This window comes from Hypanus sabinus, chromosome 1 (genome assembly GCF_030144855.1).
Source record: "Hypanus sabinus isolate sHypSab1 chromosome 1, sHypSab1.hap1, whole genome shotgun sequence".
NCBI classification, from domain to species: domain Eukaryota; kingdom Metazoa; phylum Chordata; class Chondrichthyes; order Myliobatiformes; family Dasyatidae; genus Hypanus; species Hypanus sabinus.
Window position 1 is genome coordinate 156,567,161 of NC_082706.1, and position 27,369 is coordinate 156,594,529.

Below are 27,369 nucleotides of genomic sequence, written 5' to 3' on the forward strand. Positions count from 1 at the left end.
GCTGTTCACTTTGCGGATGTGGTGTGTAGTGTAAATGTCCATAATAGCAGGAAGAGAGACCTCGATGATCTTCTCAGCTGACCTCACTATCCACTGCAGGGTCTTGCGATCCAAGCTGTTGCAATTTCCAAACCAGGCAATGATGCAGCTAGCTGCTCAGGATACTCTTCAATATCTTCAATATCTGAGCATCCTAATCAATGAGGCTTTTTAAATATTTATCACTATGAATGATTTGTGTAATGCTTTAAGGGATGCTATGTTTGAAAACTTGATTTTTTAAAAATTACTATTACTTTTCAATTTACAGATTGACATTGAGATTAATGGGGATCCAGTTGATCTGCACATGAAGCTGGGTGATAATGGAGAAGCATTCTTTGTGCAAGAGACGGAGATAGAAAATGTGCGTAACATCTTTACATGTAAATATTTAAAATGGTTGTTTCTCATGGTAAATGAGAGAGACAGTCTTTGTTACCTTTGATTGTAGGCTGCTTCTCAAATTAAGTATCTTTGCACTTTCTACTTGCAAATGCTACTTCAGAATACATCAAAGAACATGGTGGAAAATTTGTCACATTTGTTTTTGTGTTAAATGAAACCTAGCTGTTAGGTTTGTTACCATAGCTCCTGAATTTACTGAATATAATTTTAATCTGAGCAACTCTCTTCAACTTTCAATATGTAAAAATGTTTAAAATTAACTGCTAAAATTAAGTATTCACTGTGAAAATATAGGAAGTGTTGCTTCTGATAATGATAAAACAACCAGTGATTCCAGGTCTCATTATTTTGTAGATGCTGCCTGGCCTGCTGTGTTCCACCAGCATTTTGTGTGTGTTGCTTGAATTTCCAGTATCTGCATATTTCCTCGTGTTTGCTTTAGTGATTCCAGGTCTCATTTTTTGAGTGCCAGATTAAAACTAAGGCACTAATGCTATACGTGGTTTTAACAGGCTATGGGAGAAATTATCATGAGGTAATGAGAGACTTGTGCAAGACTCCCCTATGCCCCTTGCTCACTGCAAAGCCCAGAATACTGGGATGATCCCATGATACTTGAGCTCTGGCAAGGGTCTCAAGCAGGGAAATAGCTGGATTAACATTTCTTGCTGTCTGCCCATATCCTAGTTTTCTTCCCCTTTCCTTAAAGTCAATTAAAGGCCTACAGATTAGGTCATGAGATATAGTGATGTTGGTCTTGTTAGTGTACTTTTGCCAAAAGGTGCTAAATGAGGTGTCAATGCTACTTGTACATGGATAGCAAAATAGGTTTGAGACTGACTAATGATGTCCTGATAATGGCAATCTTTTATTTTTGCAGATTTATGAAACTTGTGAGTTTAATAGAAAAGGGGAAACTTAAAACAGGATATTGTCACGGTTTATTTTGACTCTGTTATTTGTTTTGCCCTATGGTTGGTAAGAAAGAGAACAGCTGAAACCAGATAGCTAAGGATATAGTGATTAATGGGGCAGGTTGATTCACATGCAGTTATTGTTAAGGGTGCATGACCTCCAAACTAACCATCTGGATAGTTGTCATACCAGAGGGAGTTGAATTATCCCTCCTGCCTGCAGGTGGTCACCTCATTTAGAGATTAAGGTGCTAAGGAGCTTTTATTACAGCTGGACTGTTGAATAGCAAGGGACAAATCAGGAAGGTGTAAATTTGACACTACAATTTGAAGTTACCTGAGAGAGCATTTTATCCAGGGACTGGCACTGAAGGAAACTGAAGTTACAATTCAGTTGCTGAAACAGCTGGGCTACGTGGGTCAACTCTTTGTAAATACATTTTTATGGTAGAATTATTTTTAAGAATTGTGCAGAACAATATGGTTAATGAATGAGATGATAGGCACTCATTATGGTTTCTTCACTCTAGTTCAAGTTTAATGTCATTTCAGCCATATACTTGTACACCACCAAACTGAGCAGCATTCCTCCACACCAAGATGCAAAACACTCAGTAATGTTACCACAATGAATTTACATGTAGTGTGTATTTGCATCACAAGTATAACACTACTGGCATTTCATATGGGGTGAAACCTGGGTGGTGTCAGGGAGTTCAGTAGTCTCACGGCCTGGGGGAAGAAGCTATTTCCCATCCTAGAAGTCATTGTCCTAATGCTGTGGTACCTCCTGCCTGATGGTACGGAGCCAAAGAGATTGATGGATGTATGAGAAAGATCATTGACAATGCTAAGGGCCCTGTGTACATAGTGCTCAGTAAGTATCATGGATGGGTGGAAAAGAGGTCCAAATGATCCTCTCAATAGTCTTCACAATCCTTTGCAACACACACAAAATGCTGGAGGAACTCGGTCGACCAGGAGGCATCTAGGGAAAAGAGTACAGTCAACGTTTTAAGGCCGAAATCCTTCAGCAGGGTTGGAGAGGGAAAAAAGATGAGTACATTTCAGAGGTGGGGAGAGGGGAGGGAGAAACACCAGATAATTTGGTGAAACCCAGAGGCGGAGGGGTGAAGTAAAGAGCTGGGAAGTTGATTGGTGAAAGAGATACAGGGCTGGAGAAGGGGGAATCTGATGGAAGAGGGCAGAGGCCATGAAAGAAAGAAAAGTGGGGGGGGGGAGCGCCAGAGGGGAGGTGGTGGGCAGGCAAGGAGATAAGGGATAAAGGGATGGAGAATGGTGAAGGGGGGGGCATTACTGGAAGTTCAAGAAATCGATGTTCATGCCATCAGCTTGGAGGCTACCCAGATAGAATATAAGGTGTTGTTCCTCCAACCTGAGTGTGGCTTCATTGTGACAGTAGAGGAGGCCATGGATTGACATATCAAAATGGGAAGTGGAATTTAAATGGGGGCCATTGGGAGATTCCACTTCTTCTGTCGGATGGAGTGTAGGTGCTCGGTGAAGCGGTCTTCCAATCTACGTTGTGTGTCACTGATATATAGGAGGCTATGCCAGGAACACGGGACACAGTATATGACCCCAACAGACTAACAAGTGAAGTATCGCCTTACCAGGAAGGAATGTTTGGGGTCCTGAATGGTAGTGAGGGAGGAGGTGTAGAGACAGGTGTAGCACTTGTTCCACTTACAAGGTTGTGCCAGGTGGGAGATTAGTGCAGAGGGATGAATGGACAATGGAGTCGCTTAGGGAGCGATTCCTCTAGAAAGCGAAGAGTAGGGGAGAGAGAAAGATGAGCTTGGTGGGATCCCATTGGAGATGGCAGAAGTTACAGAGAATTATGTGCTGGACACAGAAGCTAGTGAGATGGTAGGTGAGGACAAGAGGAATCTTATCCATGGTAGGGTGGCAGGAGGATGGGGTCAGAGCAGTCGTGCGTATGTTTGAGGGCAGTATTGATGGTGGAGGAAGGGAAGCCCCTTTCTTTGAAGGAGGAGGACATCTCCTTCATTCTGGAATAAAAAGCCTCATCCAGAGTGCAGAGGTGGAGACGAAGGAATTGAGAGAAAGGGATGACATTTTTGCAAGTAACAGGTTGAGGAGTGGTATAGTCCACGTAGCTGTGGGAGTCCATGGGTTTATAATAGACATCAGTAGATAAGCTGTTTTCAGAGATAGAGAGATTGAGAAAAGGGAGGTCAGAAATGGACCAGATAAATTTGAGGGCACGGTGGAAGTTGGAGGCAAAGTTGAAGTCGACGAACTCCGCATGTGTTAAGGAAGCAGCACCAATGTTGTCGTCAATGTGGCGTAGGGAAGTGGAGGACAGACACCAGTGTAGGCTTGGAACACAGACTGTTCTAAATAGGCAACAAAAAGGCTGGCATGTGAGTGCCCATGGCTACACTTTTTGTTTGAAGGATGTGGAAGGAGCCAAAGGAGAAATTATTAAGAGTGATGACAAGTTCCACTAGAGGGAAGAGAGTGGTGGTGGAAGGGAACTGGTTGGTGTCCAGAAAGAAACAAGACTCTCAGTCCTTTGTAGGGTCTTGTGGTCAGATGCCTTGCAATTCCCATTCCAGATGGTGTTGCAGCTGATCAATACTCCCTCAATGGTGCTCTTGTAATTATTGGTTTGAATGGAGTGGGGGCGGGCAAAGCCTTGCTAACCTCAGTCTCCTGAGAAAGTGGAGACACCACTGTGCTTTCTTGACGAAAGAGGCTGTGTTGAGGGATCTGATGAGATTGTCTGTTGTGTGCTCTTCCACAAATATGTTTTGTACTTCTACATAGGAGTAAAAGTTATTCTTGTATGATTTGCTGGCTCCACAGCATACTTCAATGCATTGGTCTGTTATAAATGAAATTGGCTAAGGACAGTTGGCTTAAGACCACATATTTCTCCAAAAGTTACTTTGACATGCTGCTCTTAATGGAAATAATTGGAGCCAAGTTTGATTAAAAGTGGGTTGTAAGTTAACATTTTTTTCCAAAGTGGAATATGTCCCATATGTGCTGTTTCCTCCTGTACAAAACGCCAAGCTCATGAAACTGAGAAATTGTCGGGCAGCCACCATGGTGTTTTCAAATCTGGTTTTTGGTGGCTGAAATAAAGCCACCAAATTTATTTTTTTAATGTTTAATTTTGTAAGGCAGGATATAAGCAATGGGAATCCCAACTACACTAAGCAATGAGGAAAACTATAGAACCACAAGAAATTTTGTAATATTGAAAGTTGAATTGTGCATAAAATGGCAGTGTGTGTGCATGTGGGGGGAGAGATGCTTTTTTTTTGTTTTGCTGAATTTGTTCCATTGCTAGGGTTGATAATTTTACACAACACACACACCAATAATCAATAGGTAGCATGAAATTTTCCACTATTTGTCAATCTCATCAATGTTCATTGAGCGCTAGGCAGATGTAGTGTCAGTTTTCTGGCCCTGAGAATGGTTTAGCTATTGCTGCAGACCCTGGATAAGTGAATGCTTTGGGCTTAATTAATGCAATTTTAAATTTTTGAACAGTTTGAATTAGATGATGTCTGTCTTGATCCTGCTGTTATGTTATGTCCATTTTCCTTATGTCATTTTGTTAAGGAAACTGATCAGTTTTAAAATCTAAATCTGCAGCTCTGTTTTTCCTGTCTTTTATATAATTTGCAAGCACTGCTATTTCAAAAATGGACTGAGGAAGTAACCTAATTGCTCTAGTAAAAAGGTTTTCTTCTCTTGCTGAGAACATGAGCTTCAGGCAGCAGGTTTTAATTATAAGCTTTCTGCAGTCTTTTGTGAGACTGCTTTCTTACAGCACATTTGATTTCATCAGCATTTGGTTTCTATGGCTGCCTTCATCTAGTTTTGTCTTCCTGCGTTTACTTGGTCTCTTGAATTTGACATAACTACATTTGGATCTAATTCTTCTACAAAAAAAATGGTCTAAAGTTCTTTAAAATCACATTTTTCAGTTTCTTTTGATTTCATTTGTCCTTAACATCTTTTTTTACGTGGGAATGTATGAAATAAATACTGCAGAAAAGTACAGTTCTTGTAAACAGGAAACTTGTTTGTCCTTGGACAACCCCTAATCAAGCGCGTCTTTCTTGTATAAAGTCAGAGAACATGGCAGCACAGAAACAGGCCCATTGGACCATAGACCATAAGATGTATGAGCAGAATTAGGCTATTTGACCCACTGAGTCTGCTCCACTATTTCATCATGGCTGATCCATCCTGTGCAACCCATTTTCCTGCCTTCTCTCCATAACCTTTCACACACTGACTAATCCAGAGCCTTCCAACCCCTGCCTTAAATGCATCCGGTAACTTGGCTTCCACTGCCACCTGTGCCAATGAGTTCCAAAGGTTTATCACCCTCTGGCTAAATAAATTTCTGCTCATCTTAGTTCTAACTGGACATCCCTCTATTTTGAGGCTATGTCCCCTGGTCCTAGACTCTCTACATTCTCTCTATCTGAGTCTTTCAACACTTGATAAGCTTCAATAAAGTCATACTTCGAAATTCCAATGAGTACAGGCCCAGAGTCTTCAATGACAGCTTATATGATAAACCTTTCATTCCTGGAATCATTCTCGTGAACCTCTTCTGAACCCTCTTCAGTATCAGTGCACCCTTCCTTAGATAAGGGGCCCAAAACTGTCTCTCAATACTCCGTAAGGCCTCACCAGTGCCTTATACTGACTCAACATTACATCCTTGTTTTTATGTTCTAGACTTCTCGAAATGAATACTAACATTGCATTTACCTTCCTCACCATCAACTCAACCTGCAAAACCTTTTAGGAAATCCTGCACAAGGACTGCCAAGTCCCTTTGCATCTTGGATTTTTGAATTTTCGCTGCATTTAGAAAATAGTCTATACTTTTGTTCCTTCTACCAAAATGCATGACCATATACTTTCTGGCACTATACTCCCACCTGCCATTACTTTGGCCATTCTCTTAAATCTATCTAAGTCCTTCTGCAATGTCTGCTTCCTCAACACTACCTGCCTTTTCATTTGTCTTATCATCTGCAAACAGAACCATCAATTTTATCATCCAAATTGTTGACATACAACATAACACGGATCGGTCCTACACAGACCCCTCTTGGAACACCACGAGTCACCGGCAACCAATCTAAAAAGCAGCAACACACACAAAATGCTGAAGGAATTCAGCAGGCCAGACAGAATCTAGGAAAAGTGTACTGTCGACATTTTGGGCTACCTTGTCTATACCTCCTGTGTGATTTTTTTTCCAACAGTCCAATATCTACTCTTGCCATTCTTTTACTCTTTATATTTCAGCAAAAAGACTTTTGGTATAATTTTTGATATTATTTGTTAGCTTAACTTCATATTTAATCTCCCCCCTCCCGTGAGTTTCTTTTAGTTGCCTTCTGTTGATTTTTTTTTTAAATTTCCGAATTCTCCAACTACAGGTTTCCCCTGCTATCTGAAGTTAGAGCCTTCCTATGAAACCATTTGTAAGTGGAAATGTCATAAAGGGAAGAAGCACTTACCATTAATTTATATGGGAAAATTTTTTGAGCGTTCCCAGACCCAAAAAATAACCTACCAAATCATAAAATAACACAAACATATAGTAAAAGCAGGAATGATATGATAAATACACAGCCTATATAAAGTAGAAATATTGTATGTACAGTGTAGTTTCACTTAGCAAAATCGGGAAGACCACGAGCCAAAATCGATTTGGAGGAAAAAAAATCGGCACGTACACGCCTACGCACACAACTGGCCGCACAAGGCTTCACGGTCATTGTAGTCTTTCTCAGGGTAAACACACATATAAAGCGGGCATCTTTTTTTTGTAAAAGTGAAAATTGTCTGGTTAGCGAAAGTAGGTACTAATGTAAGTCTTTCGTAACAGCGAGTTGTTGTAAAGTGAACATTCGAAAAATGGGGGGTCACCTGTATCCACTAATTTTTGTTCTATTGTATGCCCTCTCTTTGGCTTCTATGAGCTTTATTAACTTATTTATATCCAGTTGTCTACACAACATTCACTCCAAAATTGCTGACCCCCCCCTCCCCCAGTGTGCTCAACCTCAAACAACTCCAAAAAGCCATCTTCTGCGTTCCAAGGAATAAAGTCCTAACCTGTTTAATCTTATAACTCAGGCTTTCCGGTCCTGGTAATATCTTTGTAAATTTTCTTTGTACTCTTTCAACTTTATTTACATCTTAACTGTTGCTAGGTGAATAAAACTGTATACAATATTCTAAATAAGTCCCCATCAACATCTTTTACAACTTCAAAATAACATCCCAGCTCCTGTACTCAATACATTGATTTATGAAGGCCAATGTGCCAAAAGCTTTCTTTACGACTCTATCTGTCCCGCAACTTCCAATGAATTGTGGACCTGTTTTCCCTAAACCTTTTTTTTCTAAAACTACACTGTATAAACTACACTGTACACCATTCACTGTGTACGACCTACCCTGATTGGTCCTACTGAAATGCAACTCATCACACTTGCCTGCAGTAAGTTCCATCTGCCATTTTGTTTAGCCCATTCTTCCAGCTGGTCCAGATCCCACTGCAAGCTCTAATAGTCTTCATTACTGTCCACTGCATTCCCAATTTTGGTGTCATTTGCAATTTGCTGATCCAGTTAACCACATTATCATCCAGGTCATTGATTATAGATGGCAAACAACAATGGACCCAGCACTGATCCCTGCAACACTCCACTAGTCACAAGCCTTCAGTCAGAGAGGCAACCATCTAATACCACTCTCTAGCTTCTCCAACAAAGCCAATCTCTAATCAAATTTACTACCTCATCTTGACTGCCAAGTGACTGAACCTTCCGGACATGCCTACCAGGCAGAATCATGTCAAATGCCTTGCTAAAGTCCATGTAGAGAATATCTACTGCATTGCCTTCATCAACTTTCCTGGTAACTTTCCTCAAACTCCACAGGATTGGTTAAACACAACTTCCTGTACACAAGACCATGCTGACCATTGTTAATCAGTCCCAGTCTATGCAAATACTCATATCTGGTCCCATAATATACCTTCTGATAACTTCCCCACAACTGATCTCAAGCTCACCTATAATTTCCTGCTCTTATTTTTAGAGCCTTTCTTAAACAATTGAACAACATTAGTTATCCTTCTGTACCTCACCTGTCACTAAGGATGATTTACAGTGTAAATCATTCATCCCCACCCCCAACGCCCTTGAAAGTTTTCATATTTTATTGTTTTACAACATTGAATCACAGTGGATCTAATTTGGCTTTTTTGACACTGATGACAGAAAAATACTCTTGTGTTAAAGTGAAAATAGATCTCTACAAAGTAGTCTAAATTAATTATAAATATAAAATACAAAATAATAGATTGCATAAGTATTCACCCTCTTTAAGTTGGTATTTAGTAGATGCATCCTGGCAGCAATTACAGCCTTGTGTCTGTATGGATAGGTCTCTATCAGCTTTGCAGATGTGGTCACTGCATTCTTTTCCTATTCTTCACAAAATCGCCCAAGCTCTGTCAGAATGCATGGGGATTGTGAGTAAACAGCCCTTTAAGTCCAGCCACAAATTCTCAATTGGATTGAGGTCTGAATGCTGACTTGGCCACTCCAGACATTAACTTTGTTGTTTTTAAGCCACTCTTGTGTAGCTATGACTTTGTGCTTGGGGTCACTGTCTTGCTGAAAAATAAATCTTTTCCAAAGTTGCAATTCTCTTGCAGACTGCAGCAGGTTTTCCTCCAGGATTTCCCTGTATTTTGCTGCATTCATTTTACCCTCTACCTTTTATACCAGCCTGTTGGGCAAGTGTTACACAAGCTTTCCAGGTCCTGCTGCAGTGAAGCATGATGCAGCCACTACCGTGCTTCACAGTAGGGATGGTGTTTTTGATGATGTGTGGTGTTTGGTTTATGCCACTCATAGCTTTTAGTCTGATGGCCAAAAAGCTAAATTTTGGTTTCATCAGACCATAGCACCTTCTTCCAGCTGTCTTCAGAGTCTCCCATGTGCCTTCTGGCAAACTCTAGCTGAGAGTTCATGTGAGGTTATTTTTAACTCTGGTTTTCTCTTTGCCACTCTCCCTTAAAGCTGCGACTAGTGAAGCACATGGGCAACAGTTGTTGCATGTGCAGTCTTTCCCATCTCAGCCACTGAAGCTTGTAACTCCTCCAGAGTTGTCATAGGTCTCTTGGCGGCCGCCTTCACTAGTCCCCTGCTTGCATGGTCACTTAGTTTGTCAGGGGGCCTGCTCGAGGCAGATTTACAGCTGTGCCATACTTTCCATTTCTTAATCGACTTAAGCTGTACTCCAAAGGATATTCAGTGACTTGAAATTTTTCTTGTATCCATCTCCTGACTTGTGCTTTTCAATAACCCTTTTGTGGAGTTGCTTGGAGTGTTCTTTTGTCTTCATGGTGTAGTTTTTGCCAGGATACTGGCTCACCAGCAGTCAGACCTTCCAGACACAGGTGTATTTTTACTACAATCAATTGAAACACCTTGACTGCACACAGGTGATCTCCATTTAATTATGTGACATCTAAAACCAATTGGCTGCACTAGTGATGCTTTGGTGTGTCACATTAAAGGGGGTGAATTCTTATGCAATCAGTTATTGTGTTTTATATTATTGACTTGCCTCATTTTGTAGAGACCTGTTTTCACTTTGACATGGAAGAGTTTTTTTTTATTGATCAGTGTAAAACAAGCGAAGTTGAATCCACTGAAATTCAATGTTGTAAAACAATAAGACATGAAAGCTTCCAAGGGGGTGAATACTTTTCATAGCCACTGTACATATCTCTGCTAGAGCCCCTGCAATTTCTACACTTGCCTCCTGCAGGGTCCGAGGGAACACCTTGTCAGTACCCGGGGATTTATTCACCCTAATTTGCTTCAAGACAGCAAACTCCTCTTCTGTAATCTATATCGGGTCCATGATCTCACTACTGCTTAGCCTCAATTCCATAGACTCGGTGTCTGTCTCCTGAGTAAATAGAGATGCAGAAAATCCATTTATGATCTCTGCCATCTCTTTTGGCTCCACACATTCTGATCTTCCATTTTTTTTGTCCCTTCCAATCCTTTTGCTCTTAACACAGCTGTAGAAACACTTAGAGTTCTCCTTCGGATTGTCTGCTAGGGCAACCCTGTGCCTTCTTTTAGCCCTCCCGATTTCTTTCTTGAATGTTCTCTTGCATTTCCTGTACTCCATAAATACCTCATTTGTTCCAACCTGTCTATACCTAGTATGCACCTCCTTTTATTTTAAACTGTTGTCTCAATATCTTGCAAAGCAAGGATCCCTAAACCTGTTAACTTACCTTTTATTCTGACAGGCACATAAGCTTTGTAATCTCAGTTTCACTTTTGAATGTCTCCCACTTACCAAGTACAGGTTTGGCTGAAAACAGCCTGTCCCAATCCACACTTGCCAGATCCTCTCTGATGCCACCAAGTTAGAATCTTGACCCATGGACCAGGCCCATCCTTTTTCCATATTTACTTTGAAACTAATGGCCTATGGATCACTAGGTGCAAAGAGTTCCCCTACACAACCTTCTAGACCGGCCCTGTCTCATTCCCGAGTAGCAGATTGTGTATCGCGCATACCTCGTTAGGTCTTCCATGTACTGATTAAGGAAACATCATGAACACATTTGGCAAGTTCTATCCCATCTAATCCTTTTACACTTTGGGAGTCCCAGTCAATATGTTGAAAGTTAAGTCACCTATTAGAACAACCTTGTGCTTCTCACAACAGTCTGCAAACTCTGTTCCAATTTGTTCCTTTAAATACCACGGACTGTTGGGTGATCTATAATATAACATCATTAATATGGTCATACCTTATTCCTCAGTTCTACCCATAAGCCTTACTAGATGAGTTCTCCATTTTGTCCTGACTGAGAAATGCCATGACATTTTCTATGACTGCTAATGCTATTTCTTCCCTTTTAATCCCTCCCTCTGTTGCGTATAAAGCAATAGAATCCCAGAATATTGAGCTGTCAGTCCCACCCCTCATGCAAGTAAGTCTTACTAATGGCTACAATATCATCATTCCATATGTTGGTCCATACCCTGAGCTCATCTACCTTTCCTACAATACTGCTTGAATTGAAATATGCGCAACTCGGAACATTAGTCCCACCATACTCAACCTTTTGATTCCTGACTTTGTTTGAGGTTGTACCAAAATCTGCCTCTGCAGCTTCTCCACTAATTGTTCTAGCATAATGTTCCCCATCCACCTGCTACTCAAATTTAAATATCCCTGTGCAGTACTAGCAAACCTTCCCACTAGGCAATTAGGCCCACTGCAGTTCAAGTACAAATTATCTCTTCTCCATGGGTCCCATCTTCCTTGGAAGACAGCCCAATGATCCAAAAATCTGATACCCTCCCTCCTAAACCAACTTTTTAACCAAGTGGTAGATCTTCCAATTTCTGGCCTCAGTAGCATGAGGCATGGGTAACAATCCTAAGATCACAACCCTGGAGGTCCTGTCCTTAACTTAGCACCTAACTCCCTGAACTAATTTTGTAGAACCTTGTCCCTCTTCCTACCTATGTTGCAGCTACCTACATGGACTGTGGCCTGTGGCTGCTTGCCCTCTACTCAAGAATGCTGAACTCTCAATCTGAGGTGTCCCAGACCCTGGAACATACCATTGGGGAATTTCGTTCTCGTCCACAGAATTCCTTACTGTCACCCATTCTCCTGAGTCCTGCACCTTGAGTGTAACTACCTCTCTAGATGTCCTATCTATCACCTGCTGAGCTTCCTGAATGATCTGGAGTTCATCCAGTTCCAGCTCCAACTCCTAATGTGGTATGTTAGAAATTGCAGCTGGATGCACTTCTTGCAGGTCAAGTTGTCAGGGATACTGGAGATCTCACTGCCTTCTCATATCTTGCAAGAGGAGTATTCAACTATCCTACCTGGCATCCATACTATTCTAAACTGAAGCAATAAATAAACTGCACTGGGGTGTGTGGGGGGAGAAGGAATCTACCTACAGTTCTTCTGTTACTCTCACTCAAGCTTCTCCATGCAGGAACCTTAGAGCTAAAGGCTCAAATAACCACTCTAACACTATCTATTCAAACAAAGGCTGATCCACTTGCCCCAACTTGCTTTTATTTGCTCTTGCCCATCAATTCCAATCACTGGTTGCTCCTCAAACACCAAGCTGCCACAAATCAATGCCTTATGTACTCAATTACCAAACCTGAGTGAACTATGTCTTCTTCCACTTCCAATCACTGATTGGCTGCTGCTCAAACTTAAGTCATTGATCATGAAAGAGGTAGTAGCAACTTGTGTAGATTTGGGTTAAAGACTCCTTATTTCTTTTAATTTGAGACTCATTAAAAGATATTTCTAGTCTGCAATTGAGAAAATTCTGCATTGTGAACAGGCTGCCAATTTTTATTCAATTAGGAAGAAGTTCCTCCTCACTTGGCCACTTCTCCCATCCATACAGAAGAAGGGCAATTCTTCAAGGATATGAACTTGGAGAAATCTGGAGCCGACCTAATGGAAGATCAGGATTTGGAGAATGTTGTCCAGGAAGCAGACCCTGAGAGTGTAGTGTGCTCCGGCTCAGGGAAGAAGAAAAAGCGGCGTAAGAAAAAATTTAAATCAGATGGCAAAAAGGAAGATCGCACCTCTGGTGGAAGTGAAGAGATATTTGAAATAGACATGAGTTCTGAGGAAGACAAGCCAACACACACTTCCAGGTTGTTTCATCTTGTAGTTTCAACTTTTTATTTTAAAAAGGCTCCTTAAGCACCTAGATTTTATTGGCTTTTGGCAAAATATACCTTGGGTTTTTGCTGAGAATAAAAGTGCAGTCTATTGTTGGTGCCAGTCAACAGTTTTGCAATTAAATGGTTTACCCTGCAGAAGATTCAATAGATTAACAAATTGGGTGAATAAATGACCTTTTTTTTAAAAAAAAATGTTACTTGTCCAAGCAGGACAACAACATAGCAGGGAAGAAAACTCCTGTGAATTGTGAAATGAGTTGCTGGATGAGTTAATAATTAAATTATTAGCTTCAGGCCACAGCACATTACTCTTAACATATTCTTAATTATGTTTTTATGAAGTTGGGAAAAATAGGGGAGAATAAGGGGAGTGGAAATGGGATTGCTCTCCTGAGAACCAGAAATAACCCAGTGAAAACACTCCATTGTGCACTTTTTTAAAAATTTAGGTTATCTGGAAAACCTGAAATAGTTGTAAATATGATCTTTTTAAAAATTACTTGTGAAAGTTTATGCTACTAATTTTAAAGGATATGCAATTGTTTTCTTCTTCCAGGGGTTCAATATATTCCTTGAAGGATAATGAGTTGAAAGATTCTCCAGCTTTTCAGCATGTCAGTTACTCACATTCTGATGGTGACTTGTCTGCAGCAGAGAGGTATGTCTTGCAGTACTAAGTCAAAGAAAATTATGACAAACTTTTCTTCTAATCATTTTGCATATAGTATATATCATAGCAGTGTTTTTAAAATTGCAGATAATTTTCTTTGTCAGTGGCTTTAAACTTATGACTGTTGCTAAGCACATCTCTAATGTCATATTTAAGTTTGCTGATGACACCACTGTCATTGGCCAAATCAAAGGTGAGGGTGAATCAGCTTATAGGATGAAGATTGAAAATCTGGCTGAGTGGTGTTGCAGCAACAACCTCTCACTCTATGTCAACAAGACCAAGGAGCTGATTATTGACCTCAGGAGGAGAAAGCTGAAGGTCTTTGAGCCAGTCCTCATCGAGGGATCAGAGGTCGGGTGGATCAGCAATTTTAAATACCTTGACGTTATCAATTCTAAGGATCTGTCCTGGGTGCAGCGCGTAGGTACCATTACAAAGAAAGCACGGCAGCACCTCTACTTAGAAGTTTGTGAAGATTCGGCATGCCATCTCAAACTTTGACAGATTTCTATAGATATAAGGTGGAGAGTATCCTGACTGGCTACATCACGGCCTGGAATGAAAACACAAGTGTCCTTGATTGAAAATCCTACAAAATCCTACAAAAGTGGATACAGCCCAGTCCATCACGGATAAAACTCTCCCCACCAGTGAGCACGTCTACACTGATGCACGTCACAGGAAAGCAGTATCGATTGTCGAGGACTCCCACCTTCCAGCCACACTCTCTACTCACTGCTGCCATCTGGAAGAAGGAATAGGAGCTTCAGGACCCACACCACCAGTTCAGGAACAACTATTACCTCTGAACCATCAGGGTTGTGAACCAGAAAGGATAACTTCACTTAACCCATTGCTGAATTGTTCCCACTACCGATAGACTCACTTTCAAGGTCTCTTCATCTCATGTTCTCAATATAAATTGTTTATTTATTTATTATTTTTTCTCTTTCATTGATCTATTGTTTCTTGGATTTACTGTGTATACCCGCAAAAAACTCTAATCTTAGGGTTTTATGTACTTTGATAGTAAATTTAACTTGTAGATTCAAGTAGCAGTCATTGAATAATTTACATAGTTTTAAAGTCCATTTTGTAAATGTTAATGGAACTTGATTTCCTAAACTTGGATTGCTACCTTGTCTAAAGTAACATGTGCAGTACCTCATTCAGATAAGCATACTATTGAAAGGTATTGATAGAGGTTTGTTTGACCATGTTGATTATGATGTGCAAAGATATTTCTGAACTGAAAGATGGAGCTTCATAACATAAGAAAAGTTAGTACTGCTTTTCATATCTTTTCTCCAGGCATTCCCAAGTGCTTAATGAAAGCTAATTTGCACTTTACCTATGAATTTAAATCCTGGAATAATAACCATATGTGAACAAAGACATTATGCTGAGAATGACTTCATTCTTGTTACCATTTTCTGCCTTAAGTAGTACATTTAATGAATTGCCATTTCCGCTGAACTCATTGAGCACCCACAGCTATTAAAAGGAAATGCAAAAGTAACAAGAACACAAAGGTTTGATATTCTCCAGCTGTAGCACTGTATTTCTGAGGCAAGCAGACACAAGCTGTTCCTCTACCATTAAGAATAGTTCTGAAAATTTGAGCAATGTAAGTTCTGCTTTTGCTTTGGAAGCTTTTTAAAATAATTCCTGAAATAAATATAGGCTAGCCATTTCTCTTGAGCTTGATTGCAAATATATCTGTGGTAGGGACCTGAGCCAAATAGATCAACAGAATTCCAGGTTTAATGCTTGCTATGTGCTGAAAACCTCTTAAAATTATTTTTCTGTATATATGCCAAGAATATTAATGTTATTTTGAGCAAAATAATTTTGTGACATTTCGAGTCACTAACAGATTTATTGCTTCTAAAATTCTATTCCTTCTATTACAAATATATTCTTTCCTTTTTGTTTTTCTTTCATTTAGAGGATCCTTCCCCGAGCCTGTTTCACCTAAAAGTGATTCTGAATTAATAGTGAAACCAACAGACAGGCTGATGTCTGAGCCCCATATGAAGTGGTCATGGGGAGGATTTCCAGAATCAACAAGGGTAATGAATTTAGTTACATGTTTAAGTTTTCCAATGGAGATACTTGTTATATGTTGAGTAACTGCCGTCTTCTCTAACTGATGTATTACTGTAAGGGCATGCCTTCTTGGTACATACACCTCAAAAGGAAATTTTTTGGGAAAAAACTTGTCTAAAAAGCATTTAGAGTTTTCTGAAATGCCAAGGATGAAAAAAATTACTGCTTTTCATCATGAAGTCTGTGACTATTTCAACGTCTGAAGTTTTTGTTGTATTAATGACAGTATGATGGAATAAAATTGTGGTTTGCTACAGAAAAATTCTAAGATTTTCAGGTCATTGCCAGTATTGCATGCTATCACGAGAGGAATGAAGCATGTATGAACTGAATCCATGATCAGGGAAGTGGTAGACTAGGAAGACCTGGCATTTTTATGACATTGTATAGGTGTGTTACTCGCAGGCTGAAATAACGACATGTAGTCGGTGAGCTGCAGTTGCAAAAGAGGTTTATTCAAACTTCGCGGCCTCGCTTTAAAGCCTTCCTGTTCCCGCCCGTGAGCGGGAATGCCGTAGGGGGCACATATTCATAGTCCCGTCCCATGTGCAGGCTTTTCCCCTTGCTGGTGAAGCAGACTTGGCATCCTTTTTGGGACCGGCCTCAATGCCGGCGCGCACCACTTTGTGAGCCGGTTCGAGTGCGCTGGGAAGTGGGTCTCCACATACCCCCCCCCCCCAGAACCAGCGATATACCCCCCAATGTCCTCACTCTGGGTCAGTTCAGTCCCTGTTTGGGAGGTCTGCCTCTGCGCCACGGTGCCTGAATCTCGACCGGCTGCGCCAAGTCCACGTGGGCCAGTTTAAGTCGGTCCACTGTGAAAACCTCCTCCTTCCCCCCAATATCCAGCACGAATGTGGACCCGTTATTTCTGATCACTGTAAACGGCCCCTCGTAGGACCGTTGTAGCGGTGCCTGGTGCCCGCCCCGTCGTACAAAAACGAACTTACAGTTCCGCAGGTCTTTGGGTATGCAGATCGGGTTCTGCCCATGCTGTGAAGTGGGTATGGGGGCCAGGTTACCGAGCCTCTCGCGTAGTCTGTCCAAGACTGCTGTGGGTTCTTCTTCTTGCCCCCTTGGGGCTGATATGAACTCCCCTGGGACAACCAGGGGTGCGCCGTACACCAACTCGGCCGACGAAGTGTGCAGATCCTCTTTGGGCGCCGTGCGGATTCTGAGTAGGACCCAGGGAAGTTCGTCCACCCAGTTAGGCCCTTTGAGGTGGGCCATGAGAGCCGACTTCAGGTGACGGTGAAAACGCTCCACTGGTCCATTCGACTAGTTGTGTGGTGCAGCTGTGTCCCCAAAAGGCTGGCCATAGCTGACCACAGGCTGGAGGTGAACTGGGCGCCTCTGTCGGAGGTAATGTGGGCCGGTACACCAAAGCGAGATACTCAGGTTGCGATTAGTGCTCGGGCGCAGGACTCGGAGGTGGTGTCGGTGAGCGGGACCGCCTCTGGCCATCTTGTGAACCGGCCTACGATAGTCAGGAGGTGCCGCGCTCCTCGCGACACTGGCGGGGTGCCCACGATATCCACATGAATGTGGTCGAAATGCCGGCGGGTGGGGTGGAATTGCTGTGGCAGGGCTTTGGTGTGCTGCTGCACCTTGGCTGTTTGGCAGTGCATGCACGTTTTGGCCCATTCACTGACCTGCTTGCGGAGTCCGTGACAAATGAACCTGTTGGCCATCATCCGGATGGTTGTTGTGAATGGAGTCGAAAGCGCACCACCGCCAGGACGATGGGACAGGGTTGGCTGGTGGCGACGTCACAGAGTAGGGTCCTCTCACCTGGGCCAACGGGGAGGTCCTGGAGCTGCAAACCGGAGACTGCAGTCCTGTAACTAGGGATCTCCTCGTCTGCCTGCTGCGCCTCCGCCAGCACTTCATAGTCTACCCCCGGGACAGGGCCTGGATGTTGGGGCGGGAGAGGGCGTCCATCATGACGTTGTCCTTTCCCGAGACATGCCGGACATCCATCGTGTATTCGGAGATGGAGGACAGTTGTCGCTGCTGGCGGGACGACCAGGGGTCAGATGCTTTCGTGAACGCAAAGGTAAGCGGTTTGTGGTCCATGAATGCGGTGAAGGGCCGACCTTCTAGGAAGTACCTGAAATGCCAGATTGCCAGGTATAATGCCAACAGTTCCTGGTATAAAACACTGTATTTGAGCTCGGGTGGTCGTAGGTGTTTGCTGAAAAACGCCAGGGGTTGCCAGCGACCCTGGATAGGTTGTTCCAGCATTCCAACGACTGCCGTGTTGGATGCGTCTAGTGAGGTCGGTAGGGACATCCGTTCTGGGGTGCACTAGCATCATGGCATTTGCCAAGGTTTCTTTGGTTTTAACAAAAGCGGCGGTGGACTCCTCGTCCCAGGTAATGTCCTTGCCCTTACCCGACATCAGGGCGAACGGGAGTGCATGATTCGGGCTGCTGAGGGGAGAAAGCAGTGGTAGAAATTCACCATGCCCACGAATTCCTGAAGGCTTTCGATTGTGATGGGTCGGGGGAAATGGCGGACCGAGTCTTCCTTGGCGGGCAGAGGGGTTGCCCCGTCTTTAGTAATCCTGTGGTCCAGGAAGTTGATGGTGTCGAGCCCAAACTGGCACTTGGCTGGGTTGATTGTCAGGCCGTATTCAGTCAGTCGGGCGTAGAGTTGATGGAGGTGGGACAGATGCTCCGAAGACTACTGCTGGCTATGAGGATGTCGTCCAAATAGATGAAAGCGAAGTCCAGGTCGTGTCCCACTGCGTCCATTAACCGCTGGAACGTCTGTGCGGCATTCTTTAGGCCGTGCGGCATTCTTTAGGCCGTGCGGCATTCTTTAGGCCGAACGGCATGCGGAGGAACTTGAAAAGGCCGAACAGGGTGATGAGTGCAGTTTTGGGGACGGCGTCCGGATGCATTGGGATTTGATGGTATCCCCAGATGAGGTCTACCTTGGAGAAGATTGTGCGCCGTGCAGGTTTGCTGCAAAGTCCTGAATGTACGGCGCAGGGTAGCGGTCCGGTGTGGTAGCCTCGTTCAGCCTGCGGTAGTCGCCGCATAGTCTCCAGCCCCCTGTTGCTTTGGGCACCATGTGCAAGAGGGAGGCCCATGGGCTGTCGGACCTCCGGATGATCCCCAATTCCTCCATCCTCTTGAACTCCTCCGCCAGTTGGAGCTTATCCGGGGGAAGCTGCTGAGCGCGGGCATGGAGGGGTGGTCCTTGTGTCGGGATATGGTACTGTACGCCGTGTCTGGGCATGGCTGCTGTGAACTGCGGTGCCAGAACCGATGGGAACTCCGCCAGGACTCTGGTGAAGTCGTTGTCAGACAGCGTGATGGAGTCTAGGTGTGGGGCCAGCAACTGGGCTTCACCCAGTGAGAACGCTTGAAAGGTCTCGGCGTGGACCAGTCTCCTCCCTTGCAGGTCGACCAGTAGGCTGTGAGCTCGCAAAAAATCCGCTCCCAGGAGCGGTTGGGCTACGGCAGCCAGTGTGAAGTCTCATGTGAACTGGCTGGAGTCGAACTGTAGGCCGCACTGTATGGGTGTCGTAGGTCCTTTCTGTGCTGCTGTTCGCGGCCCTCAGGGTGGGACCCAGTGCCCTGTTGCGGGTGTCGTAACTCATCGGAGGTAAGACACTGATCTCAGCTCCGGTGTCGACCAAAAAGCAACGTCCCAACTGCTTGTCCCACACATACAAGAGGCTATCCCGATGGCCAGCTGCCGTAGCCATCAGCGGCGGCTGGCCCTGGCATTTCCTGGGAACTTGCAGGGCGGGCTACAGCGGCAGGCTTCTGCGCCCCACCGCTGGTGGTAGAAGCACCATTGTTCATTGTTCCTCACTCCTGCCTCTGGGGTTAGCGGGCTCTGCAGCTGGGCCTGGTCTGGTCTGCTGCTGGGAGAGTGGCCTGGTGATCTGTGCGACGGATGCCCCACTCTCCTTTTTGGCTTTCCACAGCACGTCCGCCCGGGCAGCCACCTTCCGGGGGTCGCTGAAATCCGCGTCGGACAGCAGTAGGCATATGTCCTCGGGCAGCTGCTCCAGGAATGCCTGCTCAAACATGAGGCAGGGTTTGTGTCCGCAGGCCAGGGACTGCATCTCGTTCATCAAAGCCAACGGCAGCCTGTCTCCCAAACCATTCAGGTGCAGTAAGTGGGCAGCTCGCTCGCGCCGTGAGAGTCCGAAAGTCCTTATGAGTTGGACTTTGAATTCTGTGTATTTGCCATCCTCCGGGGGCGACTGTATGAACTCCTCAACCTGGGCGGCTGTCTCCTGGTTGAGGGAGCTCACCACGTGGTGGTAACCTGTGGCATCCGAGGGTATCTGCCGAATATGGAATTGGGCTTCTGCTTGCTGGAACCAGAGGTGAGGTTGCAGTGTCCAGAAGCTTGGCAGTTTTAACGAAACTGCATGAACAGATGCGGCGTTGTTCATCTCTGGTCCAAATATCGTTTGGGCAGTCCGGGTCACCTAATCCATTCTCTTAACTAATAAGTTTGTGATTTGGTTAAATTTTATTATGTGCTTTGTTAAGTGAATTTAAAATTGTTTCCTTAACATGCAGGTGAATTGACCAGTGTCTGATTTAAATGTTTTAGGTGAATAAAGTGGAGAAACAGGAACAACCAAGAGCCCTCACAATTACACCATCTGAAAACACTCACTTCAGGGTCATCCTCAGTTCTGCTGCCATGGATGTGGATGTAACTGATGGGGAAAGCACAACTCATACTTTATTGAAACCTGAGCCGAGAACACACGTGAACAATAACCAGACAATCACTGAGAGCGCAGTTATATCCGCAAAGGAAATATCTACTGAAATACTTGCACAATCCCCACTTCAGCAGAGCAACTCAGCATCTAAAATGACTGTGGTATCTCAAATGGACAGAATCCCTACAGACTCGGGAATGCAGCCTTCAGTTTTTGCAAAATTAGATTCTCCATCAAAGAAAAAAGGTAATATATTTTGAAAAGAAATAGCCCTCTTGTTCACGTCTATAATATCCAAGGTGTAAGGAAGATTGTTTCCATCTTTTTGCTGATGAAATATTGAGCTCGCAATGGAAAATGCAAGGAAAGATTGTTTATCTTGAGTCATAGTTTACAGAGTGGTATCTATCTGTACATTTTGCTGCTACATGCTTAGGCATTGCATTGAAGCCAAATTTGAAACACTCTGTAGAGTAATAACATTTGTCTGCCTGAATGCAATTAAAATCTATCTTAAGAATTGTGGAATCTGTTTTGAACTGTATTTTTCTCTACGATTACTGATCCATGATCTATGCAGGGCATGCTATTATCACTGGCATCCACCACTTGAGGATGCTATCCAAATACAAGTTGGCAGAATATCCCAGATACAATACAGGGAAAACTGTCAAAAAGTGGGATTGAACTGCAATAGTCAATATTAGAGCAAGTGACAGGACATATTTTATAAGGCATCTTGGAGTAGGGGGGCAAGTGAAAGTTATAATGAGATTTTCAGTTTCAGGCTCTTTAAGCTTCAGTTGCTGGTGACAGTAATTTTAAAACTGATCCTACAATCCTACTCTTAAAAGGTTGTCATGTTAAATATGACTAGATCCCTATGCACCACTAACTGTTGGCCTGATATCGGCATCTTGGAAAATGCTCTAATCATGTGATGTAAAGAAACTGGAAGTTGGCAGAATTAATGTAGATTTATGAAAGAAAAATAATACTTGATTAATTGGGGGGGGGAATGGAGGACTTGTTTAGTGGAGTTGATAAGGGAAAATCGATGTATATGAAGTACTTCGATTTTAAAAGGTCTTTTAATAAGGTTCCACATTGGAAATTGATGAGCAGGATTAGAGCGCATAGAACTAGGGAAGTACCCTAGCGTGGAATGAGAATAAGTTAACAGTGGGAAAATGGTAATGATCAGCTGGTCTTCTGGGGTTCTCAGGCTGTAACTACTGGAAAATGCATCAAAATTCACCAAGAATATCACTGATGGGACCAAATATAACAATTTAAAATTTGCTGGTGAAACTAAATTAAATGAAAATATCAGTAGTAATGAGAATATAAAGAGGCAAGAAATAGAAATATAAATAGGAAATAGGAAATATAAATAGGAGTGTTTGGGTGAAGTACAGTGTGGATGAATGAAGTTGTCAACCCAGGTAGAAAATTCAGAAAACCGAGTATTTAAAATGATGAGAGATTGGGAAATGATATTCAAAGGGACTTCAGAAAACTTAACACAGAAGTGCAGCAGGTAATTACAAAAGCACGTGGCCTTTTGGGTTTATTTTCAAGAAGGTTTGAGTGCAGGGATAATGTCTTTCTACGATTATGTAGAGCCTTGATGAGACCTTGCCAAAAACAGGACACATTTTCAATAGAAGGAATGCTGGGTGATTAATCTACAACTATGATTTAGCCCCCCAAATAAGGGGAAGCTATTCGAGTATGTATAAAAGTGACAGGCTACACCTTAACCCGAAAGGGACCATTGTCCTCACACTCAGGTTTACTAGAACAGTTAGGGAGGAGTTAAGCTAATTTGGTAGAAGGATGTGACCCTGCGTGATAAGGGATGTAAAGGGGCAGTTGGTATAAAAGCAGAGGCAGTGTGTAGTGTGACTGTCAGGAAGGCCAAGCAGATGATGGAACAAAATTGCAATCAGTACGATGAGTTGCAATATAATAGGGAGACAAAATTGAAAAGGATGACTAATACAGGACTGAAGATGTTATATTTGAATGCACAGTATATGGAATAAGATAGATGATCTTGTAGCATATTTAGAGATTGACAGGTATGATGTTGTGGGGATCTCTGAGTTGTGGCAGAAAGAAGATCATAGTTGGGAGCTTAACATTCAAGAATACACATTGTATCGAAAGAACAGGCAAGTAGGCAAAGGGGGTGGCTTGGCTCTGTTGGTTTAAGAAATGAAATCAAATCCTTAGGAAAAAGGTGACTCACAGTTGGAAGATGTAGTATCATTATGGATGTAAGTAAGGAAATGTAAGAGTAAAAAGACCTTGATGGGAGTTATATATAGGCCTCTGAACAGTAGCCAGAATATGCACTACAAATCACAACAAGAAATAGAATTTGTGTGTCAAAAGAGCAATGTTACTATAGTTATGGGGGATTTCAATATGCAGTAAATGGGGAAAATCAGGTTGGTGCTGGATCCTAAGAGGAAGAATTTCCTTTTGAGAAGGCTTTTTAGAGCAGCTGGTGGTTGAACCTAGGTCATCAGCTATTCTGGATTGGGCGTGTTGTAATGAACTGGGTTTGATTAGGGAGTTTAGGTGATAGTGATTATAATAAGATAGAATTTGCCCTGCAATTTAAGAGAAAGAAGCTAAAGTCAGATGTATCAGTATTACAGTGGAGTAAAACAAATTACAGAGGTATAAGAGAGAACTGGCCATCAATGATTGAAAGGGGACACAAGCAGGGGTGGCAGCAGAGCAGCAATTATTGGAGTTTCTGGGAGCATCTCAAAGATGTCGAATCCTAAAGGTAGGATGACACAACTGTGGCTCACAAGAAATGTCAAAGCCAACATAAAAGCCCAAAGAGAAGGCACATAATAGAGCAAAAATTAGTGGGAAGTTAGCCTACTGGGGAGCTTTTAAAAATCAACAGAAGGCAACTAAAAAGCCAAAAGGAGCAAAATGATGAAATATGAAGACAAAGCTAGCCAGTAATATCAAAGAGATTACCAAAGGTTTTATCATGTACTTAAAGAGCAAAAGAGAGGCGAGGATAGATATCGGACTGGCACTGGACAGTGGTAGTACTAGGGACAAGGAAGTGGCAGATGAATTGAATAGGTATTTTGCATGTCCTCACTATGGAAGACACTAGCAGTATCCTAGAAGGGTGAGACTGTCATGGGTCAGAAGTTAGTATAGTTGTTATTACTAGGGAAAAGGTACTTGGGAAGCTGAAAAATCTGGAGAACATAATTCAACCAGACCAGATGGTCCCAGGGGTTCTGAAAGAGGTAGCTGAAGAGATCGTGGAGGCATTAATAATGATCTTTCAAGAATCACTAGATTCTGGCATGGTTCTGGAAGACGGGAAAATTGCAAATGTCACTCCACTCTTCAAGAAGGGATGGAGAGAGAAGAAAGAAAATAATAAGCCAGTTAGTCTGACCACTGGTTGGGAAGATGTTGGAGTTGATTGTTAAATTTGAGGTTTGGAGATACTTGGAGGCACATGATAAAATGAGTCAGAGGAAAATCTTGCCTGACAGATTTCTTGGAATTATTTGAAGAAATAACAAGCAGGATAGACAAAACAGAATCAGTGGATGTTGTGTATTTGGAATTTCAGAAGGCCTTTGACAAGGTGCCCCACATGTGGCTGGTTAACAAGATACAAGCCCATGGTATTACAGAAATGATAAAGGCATGCATAAAGCAGTGGCAGTTTGGTAGGAGGCAAAATAGTGAGAATAAAGGGAGCCTTTTTTGGTTGGCTGCTGGTGACTAGTGGTGTTCCACAGTGGTCGGTGTTGGGTCCATTTCTTCTTGGGTTGTATGTCAATGATTTGGATGATGGAATTGATGGCTTTCTGGCCTAGTTTGCAGGTGATATGAAGATAGATGCAGGGCCAGGTACTATTGAGGAAGCAGGGAGACTGTGGAAGAACTTAGACAGATTAGCAGAACTGGCAAAGTGGTGGGTGGAATAATGTCAGGCAGTGTACAGTCATGGAAGTGTACTATTTTATAAATAGGGAGAAAATTCAAAAATCCAAAGTGCAAAGGGACTTGGGAGTCCTCATACTGGATTCCCTAAAGGTGAAACCTGCAGGTTGAGTCTGTGGTGAGAAAGGCAAATGCAGTGTTATCATTGATTTCGGGAGGACTAGATATTAAAACAAGGGTGTAATGCTGAGTCTTTTTAAGGCACTAGTGAGGCCTCACTTGGAGTATTGTGAGTAGTTTTGGGTTCCTTATCTAAGAAAAGATATGTTGGACATTGGAGGGGTTTCAAAGGAGGTTCACAAAAATGATTCTAGGATTGAAAGGCTTATTGTATAAGGAGCGTTTGATGGCTCTGGGCCTGTAGTTGCTAGAATTTGGGGGGAATCTCTTTGAAACCTATTCAATGTTGAAAGGCCTGGACAGAGTGGATGGGGAGAAGATGTTTTCTGTAGTGGAAGAGGTTAGGACCAGAGGGCACAGTGGAGGGCATCCATTTAGGACAGAGATAAGGAGGAATTTCTTTTGCTAGAGCGTGATGAATCTGTGGAATTAATTGTTACAGGCACTTGTGGAAGCCAGGTCACTGAGTGCACTTAAGGTGGACATTGATGGATTCTAGATACGTTGGAGTGTGAAAGGTCAAGGGGAGAAAGACAGAGAATAGGTAAATGGATCAGCTATGATCAGATGGTGGAGCAGACGCAATGGGCTGAATGGTCTACTCCTGCTCCAATATCTTATGGACTGTGAGGAAAAATTTCTTCATTGTGGCAGATCTTTGGAATTTTTTACCCTGGATGCCCATTGGGTTCAATCAGGAGACCTTGCAACACAACGAGACTATACCAGCTTAACAGAGCAAGGCTTTCCTCTAATAATTTTCCCCGTGTTCTCAACCTTTTTGCTATCCTACTATATATACGGGCAACTTACCATTGCTAAATTATCTACAACCTGCATATTGTTGGGCTGTGGGCAAAAATCAGAGCATGCAGCATAGCAGTACAAGCATATGGGGACTGTGCAAATTCCAAACATGAGCAGCTCAAGGCGTGAAAAATGATTGCATTTAAAATGGGAATTGATTGACTTTTGGAGAGTCTAAGGGATAAGAGGATCAAGTAGAAAAAGTCAGGCATGAACTTGTTATTTGCTTGCTTTTATTGTTTGCACAATTAGTTTTTTTTCCTGCACATTGGATGCTTGACGGTCTTTTTAAAACTCATCTCCTTATAGGCAACCAAGATAAAAAACCTAATAGGTTTCTTTGTCTTGGTTGCCTATAAGGAGATGAGTCTCAAGGTTGTATATAGCATACATACTATGATAATAAATGTACTTTGAACTTTGTTGAAAAGTAGAACAGGTTAAGAGCCCTATTGTATTTATTTTATATTGTAAGTGATGTGGCTGAATTTAATGTTTCTAGAAGGTTGTAATTTAAGTGCAAGGTAGTTCCTGGGCAGAAACCAGAAATAATGGAATCAAATAGTTCAGAATTTATCTGCCTATTGTGCTTTCAGAAAGCAAAAAAACTTCAAGATCTAATCTAAAACTTTTCAAATTTTTAATGCACATGTGCAAAGAATCTTCTTGAATTTGTTATGAGTTTGAGAGAGATGACATGTTCTTGGATTTTACCCACAATGTAATTTGAGAGGTAATTAGGATTTTTGCATAACTGGAGAGTGTAAAAATTTGTTAAAGCTATTTATGAAAAGTCAGATTTGTTTGTTTATACAGGTCTCCATAAACGAAGTCAGCACCAAGGACCTGAAGACATCTATTTGGATGATCTGCCTGTGTTGGAACCTGAGGTTGCTGCTCGCTATTTTCCTAAAAGGTACTATTTTGTTTGGCAAAGGGTTCTCAACCTGAAATGTTAATTTAAAAATGCTGTATGATGAGTGACTCCAGCATTTGATTTTATATCATGCCAACCTTCTATGATAGGCTGGTTTGGGAATACTGATATAGGCAAGTCAAAAAGAAATGTCAGACATTTCTGGTCACAAACAGCTCTCTAAATGTGCCCTGATAAATTTCTATTTTTTTTTCCAGATTCCAGTAAATGGAAATCAAATTTGACTTTACAGTTTATCTCACAGTCAAATGATATTTCAGGGTGAACATCTGTCAGTTTTGTGTTTCTATAATTCCTGATAAATATGTCACCAGTTGAGAATTCTATCCCATCTTTTGCTCTACCTCTCAAATATTCTACAATGCAAACTATAAAGATTCATTATTTACACATTAATGATTCATGCTCTTGACCAGGTGCTACAGAATTGTTGAGTGTTCCAAGAACCATTCTGACTTTTGTACTTGTTTGAGATAATATGCATTCCCAGCCCATTTGGCTAGCAAAATTTACATTCAGTTCAAGATAAAGTATATTCTCATGAGCTTTGAATTCTTATACCTAACCTAAAGCTACTAGTTTCAATTAGTTAAGGTCCCTTGGTGATTAAGCAGTACCTTCCCCTTTATTCCAGCTGTCATGTAGTGCATGCAGCAGGTAATCTATTGTTGGAATTTAATATTGCAACATCAGTTTGCTCAATGGTGCTAGGTTTAATTAGATTATCATCTTCATTGATTACCTAAAACAGGAGTTCCCAACCTGGGGTTAATTGTAGGGATCCATGATACTTAAAAAAAAAATGTTCGGAAACTCCCAACATAAAGCATTCACAAAACAAG

At 42.4% G+C, this 27,369-nt stretch overlaps 1 protein-coding gene across 3 annotated transcripts in view; it reads left to right on the forward strand.

Annotated features, from left to right (window-relative positions):
* Positions 1 to 27,369, forward strand: part of lpin2 (lipin 2) — a 116,869-nt gene that overhangs the window by 57,310 nt on the left and 32,190 nt on the right. For all 3 annotated transcript variants that reach the window (XM_059979607.1, XM_059979614.1, XM_059979624.1), the window contains exons 3-8: positions 311 to 406; positions 12,849 to 13,147; positions 13,734 to 13,835; positions 15,799 to 15,922; positions 20,544 to 20,907; positions 26,407 to 26,506. In XM_059979607.1, the coding sequence (XP_059835590.1) occupies positions 311 to 406; positions 12,849 to 13,147; positions 13,734 to 13,835; positions 15,799 to 15,922; positions 20,544 to 20,907; positions 26,407 to 26,506 (1,085 nt within the window). The remainder of the gene's footprint in view (positions 1 to 310; positions 407 to 12,848; positions 13,148 to 13,733; positions 13,836 to 15,798; positions 15,923 to 20,543; positions 20,908 to 26,406; positions 26,507 to 27,369) is intronic.